Source organism: Megalobrama amblycephala, linkage group LG4, assembly GCF_018812025.1.
Source record: "Megalobrama amblycephala isolate DHTTF-2021 linkage group LG4, ASM1881202v1, whole genome shotgun sequence".
In the NCBI taxonomy this organism is placed as follows: domain Eukaryota; kingdom Metazoa; phylum Chordata; class Actinopteri; order Cypriniformes; family Xenocyprididae; genus Megalobrama; species Megalobrama amblycephala.
In genome coordinates, this window is record NC_063047.1 from 11,012,894 (window position 1) to 11,022,679 (window position 9,786).

The following is a 9,786-nucleotide window of genomic DNA, read 5'->3' on the forward strand; positions in this document are numbered from 1 at the left end:
GTAACAGGTGGCGGTGATCAGTACGCTGGTGATTGAGTGCGTGGGTAAGGGAGTGAGGTGGAACCTGACGTGTCTGTGACAGTACCCCCCCTCCCACGGCCCGCTCCTGAGGGCCGCGGACCCCGACGTCGTGGTGGTCTTCCTCTGGGGCGTGGGGCAGGTCTGTCTGGGTGGTTGGCGTGGAAGGTCTGTAACAGGATAGGATCAAGGATATCATTCTTGGGGACCCATGAGCGTTCTTCGGGGCCATAGCCCTCCCAGTCGACGAGGTATTCGAGTCGACCACCACGGCGCCGGGAGTCCAGGATCTCGCGAACCACGTAAGCTGTGCCGTCCTCCAGGATGAGTGGAAGGGGGGGCTCGGCGGCTGTCACGTCAGGTTCTGTGGAGGGAACAACAGAAGGGTGGTGAGGCTTTAGCAGTGATACATGGAATGTAGGGTGAATTCTACTGTACTGTGGAGGGAGTCGGAGTCGGTAGGTGACGGGGTTGATCTGCCGGATGATGGTGAACGGGCCAATGAAGCGGGGACTCAGCTTCTTGCAGGGCAGACGCATCCTGATGTCCCTGGTGGACAGCCAGACCTTCTGCCCCGGTTGGTATACAGGAGCGTCGGAGCGCCGAAGGTCGGCTGCCATCTTGCGTCTGCGCAGGGCTCTCTGCAGTTGGTGATGAGCTGAGTCCCAAACCCTCTCGCTCTCCCGGAACCAGTAGTCGACTGCAGGGACGTTGGAGGGTTCCCCATCCCAGGGGAACAGTGGGGGTTGGTAGCCGAGTACGCACTGGAAGGGTGTTAGTCCAGTTGTGGCTTGGCGGAGGGAGTTCTGTGCGTACTCGGCCCAACCCAGGTACTGGTTCCAGAAGTTCTGGTGGCCGTGACAGAAGGTACGCAGGAAGCGGCCTATCTCCTGAATCTTCCGTTCTGTCTGCCTATTCGACTGAGGGTGGTACCCAGATGACAGGCTGACGGTCACACCCAGGAGGGAGAAGAAGGCCTTCCAGACGTGGGAGACGAATTGGGGTCCTCTGTCGGAGACTATGTCTTCAGGAATTCCGTAATAGCGAAACACATGGTTAAACATCAACTCAGCAGTGGCCATGGCGGTAGGTAGACCCTCCAGGGGTATCAGACGGCAGGACTTTGAGAAGCTGTCTACCACCACCAGGATGCACGTGTGACCGTCAGACTCAGGGAGGTCGGTGACGAAGTCCACTCCCAGGTGTGACCAGGGTCTCTCAGGAACGGGCAGAGGAAGAAGCTTGCCGGTGGGAAGATGGCGTGGGCTCTTTGAGATGGCGCACTCCCTGCAGCCCCGCACGTACCTCCTGACATCGTTGGCCATGTTGGGCCACCAGAAGCGTTGTTTGAGCAACGAGAGGGTCTCATTGGCCCCCGGGTGGCCAGTGCCAAGTGAAGAGTGGGTATTGTGCAGGAGTGGAGTGCGACGTGCCCGTGTGACGTATTGCAAGCCTTGGGGGCAACCCGGCGGAGTGCGTGTGGAGGCATTGGAGGAGGGAATGGTTTCTTCGGACCACTGGATCGGGTTCACGAAAATGGACTCTGGTAGAATTGTTTCAGGAACTTCAGGCTTTTCCTCAGGGGAGTAGAGACGAGACAAGGCGTCAGCTTTGGTATTCTTTGAACCAGGGCGATAAGAGATGGAGAAGTTGAACCTTGAGAAGAACATGGCCCAGCGAGCTTGACGAGGGTTGAGTCTTTTGGCAGCCTTCAGATATTCTAGGTTCTTATGATCAGTGAGAACTTGAAAGGGATGAGTAGCCCCCTCCAACCAATGCCTCCACTCCTCAAGGGCAAGCTTGACGGCCAGGAGTTCGCGGTCACCAATGTCATAATTGACCTCCGCCGGGTTGAGCTTGCGGGAGAAGAAGGCGCATGGATGGAGTCTACTAGGTGTCCCCTGCTGCTGTGAAAGGACCGCTCCCACTCCGGTGGTGGAGGCGTCCACTTCCAAGACGAATGGGAGATCTGGATTAGGGTGGACGAGGAGGGGAGCGGTTGTGAAGGCTCTTTTAAGGGTCTCGAAGGCGTTGGTGGCTTGTTGGGACCAGGACAGAGACTTGGGCTGGTGACAGAGTAAGTTGGTGAGTGGACTGACGATGGTACTGTAATTATTGATAAACCGGCGGTAGAAATTGGAGAAACCTAGGAAGCGTTGGAGTTCTTTGATTGTTGATGGAATGGGCCAGGACTGGATAGCGGAGACCTTCCCCTCGTCCATCCGGATGCCACTGTGATCAATTATGTATCCCAGGAAATGGACAGAGGGCTGGTGGAAGGAGCACTTTTCAGCTTTGAGGAAGAGATGGTATTGCCGTAAGCGTTGGAGGACCTCCGCAACGTGGTGGCGATGTTCGGCCAAGCTCCGGGAGTAGATGAGGATGTCATCAATATATACCAGCACGAACTTGTGGAGAAACTCCCGGAGCACCTCGTGTATGAAATCCTGGAATACGGAGGGGGCGTTGACCAGGCCATACGGCATGACGAGATACTCGTAGTGTCCGGTGGGCGTGACAAAGGCAGTCTTCCACTCGTCCCCCTCACGTATCCGGATGAGGTTGTACGCGCTGCGGCGGTCCAACTTGGTGAACACAGTGGCACCGCGGAGATGTTCCAGGGCCGCTGGGACGAGGGGAAGTGGGTAGCGGAACTTGACAGTAATCTTGTTGAGGGCACGGTAATCGATGCAGGGCCTCAAGCCTCCGTCCTTCTTCGCCACAAAAAAAGAAGCTTGAAACAGCAGGGGAAGTAGACGGGCGGATGTAACCTTGTTCGAGTGCCTCTTTGATGTATTCCTCCATGGCCTTCTCCTCCAGTATTGACAGGGGGTAGATGCGTCCCCTGGGCACTGGCTCACCCGGTAACAGATCGATGGCACAGTCCCATGGCCGGTGTGGAGGAAGCTTGGAGGCGCGTTGCGGGCAGAAGACGTCACTGAAGGGGGCGTAGTCCGGGGGAACATCCACGGAGCGCTTCTCTACAGGGCTTTCGATGGACGTGGCATTGATGGCGAGAGACTTGGAGAGTGGAGATTTCGGAACAGGAAGCGCTGGGAAGCAGTCTGGAAAGCAGTGGTCGCCCCACTTCAGGACTTCGCCCGTGCGCCAAGAGATGGTGGGATTATGTTGTTCAAGCCACAAGCGCCCTAGAACCACGTCAGCGGTGGACTCCTCCAGAACCAGCAGATGTATCTTCTCCGAATGCAGGACGCCGACACACAGTTGAAGTGGTCCCACACAATGACGGATGTGCTTACGGCTCAGGGGTTTGCCCATGATGGAGTCGATCTGATAGCTAGTCGGAGACGGGGAGATCTTGAGCTTGAGTTGACGACAGAGGGTTCCTGAGATGAAATTTCCTGCTGACCCTGAGTCGAGGAGCGCCACCACTGGAATAGAGGTATTTGCAGCAGTAAGGATTACAATAGTAGTGAGTGGTTTCATTTTCTGAATGGAGGGGAAAATTGCACTCACCATGGGCCGAGGAGGACGAGATGGGCATGTGGAGATAGCATGCCCAGAGATCCACAATATAAGCACAAGTTCAGGGTCAGCCTTCTTTGTCTTTCTTTAGGTGTGAGACGTGAATGATCAATTTGCATTGGTTCGGTGGCTGGTTCTGGAGGGCTGACGGGTTCGGACCGACGGAGGAGGTTGGTGGTAGATGACTGGCCCTGGTGCTCTAAGAGACACGACTGCATACGAGAACCCACGCGGATGGCGAGTTGGATGAAGCGTTCTAGTCCCATTGAGTCCTCGTATGCAGCGAGATGCAGCCGCACATTGGGTTCCAAACCCTGACGGAAAGTAGTGATGAGGGCTTGTTCATTCCATCCGCTGGTGGCGGCTAGCGTTCGGAACTGCAAGGCATAATCGTTAACAGATAGATTTCTTTGCTTCAGATTATAGAGTTTCTCACCAGTCGAAGAGTCCGCCAGAGGTTTCCCGAAGACCTCACGGAAGTGAGAGACGAACGCCGAATATGACTTGACAACAGGGCCCTTCTGTGTCCACAGAGAGTCTGCCCATTGCAGGGCCTTACCTTGCAGTTGCGAAATGATAAACGCTATTTTAGCTGTGTCGGTTGTGTAGAGGTGCGGCTGCATCTCCAGGACCAGTTCGCATTGGAGAAGGAATCCGCTGCATTCCTCCGCCGATCCAGAGTAGGGCGCCGGTTTGGCCATGGGACTGGCGGTGAATGCTGGAGAAGAAGCGGTGATGGTGGGTGCGGAAGCAGCAGCGTTGGTGGGTGACGGTGAGGATGGCTGTGGTGTGAGTGCTCTGCGCAGCGCGTCCACGAGCTCCTGAAACGGATCGTTGGTGCTCATGCTGTGAAGTTGTTATGGTCCAGTCTTCTGTTACAACAGAGACACGGAGGCAGAGGTAAAAGCAATCCAGGTAAGTTTTATTTCACAAATAGCAGAGCACTAGGTGATGGCAAGCAGATATAGAGTTCTTGAGAGAAGAAGAGAATGTAATACTGTCCTTATTTTCACTTGCAGATGCTGGTGGAGAGATGCAATGGAGGGAGACGACGGAGACACTCACACACACAGGCAGGTAGGCACACGAGGAGAACAGGAGACGAAGGAGATGGAGGAGATCGCTGGAGCAGGTAAGTATGTCGTTGGGAGTCCTTAAGGTAAGCATACATGTGTTGTAGTGCAAACGAGACCGGACAGTGAGTGTGTGTGAGTGTGGTGGTTTTGTAGTGGTGGTGATTGCAGTGCTGATGAGTAACAGGTGGCGGTGATCAGTACGCTGGTGATTGAGTGCGTGGGTAAGGGAGTGAGGTGGAACCTGACGTGTCTGTGACACAAGCCAGAGAGCCAATCGTTTACGTGATGATCGCGTAAACGATTGGCTGATGTTTTTAAGGCCCTACCTCGTGCACAGATGATGTATATTAATATTATTCCTTTCAGTGCACCTAATAAATAGTATTTTATCAGTTAGTAAAGACAGTTTCAAGTAATATTGCAAAAATGTATAAAACAAAACATCTTCTTTAGCACCTTTAATTTATCCTACCAACTTGAATTACCCTTTTTGTTCAGATGGTGGGAGTGTATTAAATGATTCAGGCAAGGCTGCATTGCATATAAATAACTTTGAAATATTACTGCTGTAAGAGAATTATTAACAATAATGTGATTAGTATCTTAGTAGAAGTATGTTAAGTTTCCTTTTTTTGTGATGAGAAATGGCATTAGTCACATGTGGTAGGCCTTCATTTTATTCAGTTTCTGATGACCACAAGAAAAGTAACTTGAGGGACTTTGGCAGTTCGTCGGCAGGAGGATCAGAATGATTGCATTTTTTCACCCCCATCAGTTGAAGTCTGATTTCCACTCTCTCTGATCATTTGTTCTGGCTCCTTTGAAGTTTTGATAACAACATTTACTGGTTGACCTAATTAATCATGCAGTCACACAATGCCTCACACAAGTCACTACCTACAGGTAAACACGTCTCATGCCACTGCTTCCTATTCACTGATGAAAAGATAACACATAAGACTAAAGAGGTTTTGTACAAAGCCACAGGATAAGTTGTATGATGTGTTGCAAAACAAAACTGGTAAAATCCAACAGTGTCTTTTAGGGCCTAACCAAGAGTTTTGCCATTGTAAAAAGGCATATATGTAAAATGTATCTCACTCCATCAAACGTCAGACCACAGAATATCTTTTCAGTTCCTTTTTCTGCTATCTTTCTAATATGTTGTATGCAAGAAATATCTGTGGTTTTTGCTAAGCGTTAAAGGTGTGTTTAATTAATGATTTTCATTATAAAATAAATCCTGTTTTGACACTATTTTATAACATTATGAAATATTATAAAATGTCATCCTTAGATAGCTACTAGCATTTATATAACACTGTAACAGTAATGATATATAGGCTATATAGTCTTTACATTGAATGCTAAAAAAAAAATCATGAATCTTTTTTAGAGATATTCCACCATGGAGATAGGCTACTTATATAATAATAATATTCAGTAGCCTATGTTCTTAGACATATTAAGAGCAAACTTGAAAAGTAGGCTAAGATTATTTGTATTTAAATTGTGCACGCTCTGCAACTGAAAGACCAAGATAAAGCAGATGATGCCAAGAAGCACTGGGGTTGCTAAATTTTGTATTTTTAGCGTCATACAAAACACAAGCCACTGATTGTGTTTCAAAACGCTTAGTTATGGAATTTTCTCAAAGACCTAAGTGTTTTCACTTTGATTATTTTCTGTCTGAGCATGTTGGATTTGTCAGACACACACTTCTCTGACAAGCACAAACAAACATGAAAATTTACACAAAAGAGAGCAAAGCCCTGAACAAAATAAAAGTCTCATAAACACAATAAATCCTTTTAATTAACTAGCAATTCAAATATTTAATTACAATTTACATCCAATCTCATTTATCTTTACGCCACCTTCATCACATATCACATATTTTTTAACGAACTTTTCCCTCGTATATTGTAAACACAGACAAAGTGTTCTCGGATGTAACTTTTAATCTTGCTACAATATGTAAGTATCACTGTATTCCAGTGATGAGTTCTCGATCTTGTGATGCTGGATCACATGAGTGGATGAGATTCTTGCTTCACATGATTGGCTGTTAACGTTTAGCTTATCGTCACCCAATGAGACGACGCCTCTATGTTCAGGCACGCTTTAAAAACCGCTCAGTTGTAAACAATGACAGTCAATCGCTCATTTCGTTCGCTTGTAAAAGGTAAGTTTATGTCTATGTCTTTCGTGAGTGTACGGTGCAGTGATTATATTTAGCCTACCTGAGTTTCAGCTCCGTCTGTATTGGATCATTTATGAAAAAATGTGTATATGCTTGTTTAAACTTCATTTTAAAAAGCTTTTTACATATTTTCTAGGCTAGTGAAGCTTATGTTGAACGATTTATTATGCATTGTACGTGTGTGGCTTTGTAACCTGCACATGTTCAGTGTCTTCTTAACTTGGAATAACTGTTGGTGTGTGCACTGAGGTTTTGCTCCTTGTAATTGAATAAAATGTTTACTGCTGTAGTCTGTGTAAGTCGCCTCTGTGACATTCCTTCAAATTGAGTCTTGTTTTCTTGTGTCACAGTCTTCCAGGCAGGATGATGTTTGCCTCGCTCCTCACGCTATGCATGAGCGCCGTGTTTGCTGCTCCGAGCTTAGACCAGAAGTTGGATGACCACTGGCACCTCTGGAAGAGCTATCATGGAAAAAACTACTACGAGGTGGGTAGTACTAGAGCTTGTAGCAAGACATCCGCTTCAACACAAAGGAAATGCAATGCATGTCTTTATACATACATTTTATTTTGCAATGGCTGAAACCTCTGCTTCTTTAGAAAGAAGAGGGCTGGAGGAGAATGGTGTGGGAAAAGAACTTCAGAAAAATTGAGTTGCACAACCTTGAGCACTCCGTGGGCAAACACACCTTCCGACTGGGAATGAACCAATTTGGTGACATGGTGAGTAGTCTTTTGTATCTGTTGTAAAATATAATCCTTTTCATATCTAATCAATACTGAGATCAATGGTTACCTTTTTTAATGTCTGCTAGGCTTTATATATTTTTATTTTAATTAAGCCTTTTGTGTCCTCCCTCACAGACAAATGAGGAGTTCAAACAAGCGATGAATGGTTACAGTCATGACCCCAACCGGAAGTCAAAAGGCTCACTGTTTATGGAACCCAGCTTTTTTGAAGCCCCCCAACAGGTTGACTGGAGAGAAAAGGGTTATGTCACCCCTGTTAAAGACCAAGTAAGCAATTTATCAAACTGGTTTCTAGAGCTTTTGTTCTGTATCTGTTAGTGTTTTAAAATGTGCATGTATTGCTTCATTGTTTGGTAACGTCATGTTTCCTGATCCTAGAAACGGTGTGGATCTTGCTGGGCTTTCAGCTCAACCGGTGCCTTGGAGGGTCAGGTGTTCCGTAAAACAGGAAAGCTGGTATCTTTGAGTGAGCAAAACTTGATGGACTGTTCTAGGCCGGAGGGCAATCACGGCTGTGATGGAGGCCTCATGGACCAGGCCTTCCAGTATGTTCAGGACAACAATGGGCTGGATTCTGAGGAGTCCTATCCCTACCTTGCAACGGTAAAAATCAGTTGTGTGCTCTTTCTGACTTGCAGATGCTAGTGAATCTATAGTGAGTGCCAAGTCTTTGCTCCCTTTTCAACCCATATCTCAATGAGTATTTGATAACATCACATGTAATGTATAATTATTTCTTTTCTTTTCCTTTTGTGCTTGCAGGATGACCAGCCATGCCGCTACGACCCCCGTTATAATGCTGCTAATGACACTGGTTTTGTGGACATTCCCAGTGGTAAAGAGCATGCTCTGATGAAGGCTGTTGCTGCTGTGGGTCCTGTAGCTGTTGCTATTGATGCTGCACATGAATCCTTCCAGTTCTACCAGTCTGGTAGGTGGCTGATTATTCCTGAGAATGGTCTAAATTTATGGTTATTTGAATTGTATGATATAACTTGTATGCACAACCATTACAAAAAATTAGACATAAATCAAACTGGCAGTCTTTTTGAGGTTTAACTCCTTTCTAAACTTTCTACTCTAGGCATCTATTATGAGAAGGAGTGCAGCAGTGAAGAACTTGACCATGGAGTCTTGGTAGTTGGTTATGGTTATGAGGGTGCTGATGTTGCTGGGAAGAGATACTGGATTGTGAAGAACAGGTATGATTTACTTCTGGTGTCCTCTTAATGTTACATGTGCGTGTGTGGTGTTTTAAAATGACACTTAACTGCAGGCACAACCTTAAATGCATGCTACTTTGTTCTGTATCTTTAGTTGGACTGAGAAATGGGGTAACAAAGGCTACGTCTACATGGCTAAAGACCGAAAGAACCATTGTGGCATTGCGACATCCGCCAGCTATCCTCTAGTATAAAACCACTGCACTTCTCTGCATTCTGGATATGCTATAGTTCATTGGTCTACTTTTAAATGTTTTAATTCTGTTTTTGTTTGTATTAAATACTGTAATGCATTTTAGTTTGACTTTAATATGTGGTTTTCTTTTAGAACACTTGCTTTGTCCGTTTTTATTTTGTGCTTTTACAAAGTCACTTGTTTTGGAACACTGCCAGTATGTATGTAGCAAGTTTCTTCTATAAAGGTTTTAAGCTGTCTTGGAATGCACAAATCTATCGAGTGTGTGTGTGTGTTGTGTGTGTGTGTGTGTGTTTTTTTTTTTTTTTTTTTTTTTGTCCCTTGATCCAGTGAACCATTTTCTATTGATACAGTTTCATTGTATTTGACTCTTGATGTTGTTTTGCGCAATGTTACAGGTGTGACCCTGGCTTGTAAGTGTTACAAGAATGTGTACAAATGCTGTGCTTTATCTACTTGACCTGTAAAAGGGTGACTATTAAACTTGTATGGAAAGCTATAGAAGTCTGTTTCTGTGCACATGGGATCTCATGCAAGAGTGGTCTGTCTGTAAGAAGCCCATAATGTGGCTAAAAATATTGCTTGGGCCTCTTATGTTTTGTGAGGAGCATAGTGAACTTGGTGTGTAAACCCACTTTCTCATTGCTGTTAAAAGGATTAGATTCTTAAGCCATTCTCTCATTGTACAGAACTAAATGCTGTGCTGTTACCCACTAAGCCAAAAATGAAAAGTCTGTCATTAATTACTCACCCACATGTCAGTACAAACCCATAAGACTTCCATTCATCTTTGGAATGCAAATGAAGATCTTTTTGATGAAATCTGAGAGCTTTC

The 9,786-nt window shown here is 46.4% G+C and overlaps 1 protein-coding gene across 1 annotated transcript; it reads left to right on the forward strand.

The window, feature by feature from the left end:
• The first annotated feature begins 6,606 nt into the window (after nt 1-6,606).
• ctsll (cathepsin L, like) lies at nt 6,607-9,450 on the forward strand. The gene is made up of 8 exons (XM_048187485.1): nt 6,607-6,765; nt 7,134-7,269; nt 7,383-7,505; nt 7,647-7,799; nt 7,911-8,135; nt 8,295-8,463; nt 8,617-8,734; nt 8,850-9,450. Exons 1-8 carry the CDS (start codon nt 6,674-6,676, stop codon nt 8,947-8,949), a joined length of 1,116 nt encoding a protein of 371 aa, XP_048043442.1. The 5' UTR covers nt 6,607-6,673; the 3' UTR covers nt 8,950-9,450.
• The last annotated feature ends 336 nt before the right edge of the window (nt 9,451-9,786 follow it).

Coding starts and splice junctions, on each gene's coding strand:
- ctsll (XM_048187485.1), top strand. CDS start 6,674: ATGAGACGACGCCTCTATGTTCAGGCACGCTTTAAAAACCGCTCAGTT. Junction 7,800..7,910: donor TCACCCCTGTTAAAGACCAA/GTAAGCAATTTA, acceptor TCCTGATCCTAG/AAACGGTGTGGATCTTGCTG. Junction 8,136..8,294: donor CCTATCCCTACCTTGCAACG/GTAAAAATCAGT, acceptor TTGTGCTTGCAG/GATGACCAGCCATGCCGCTA.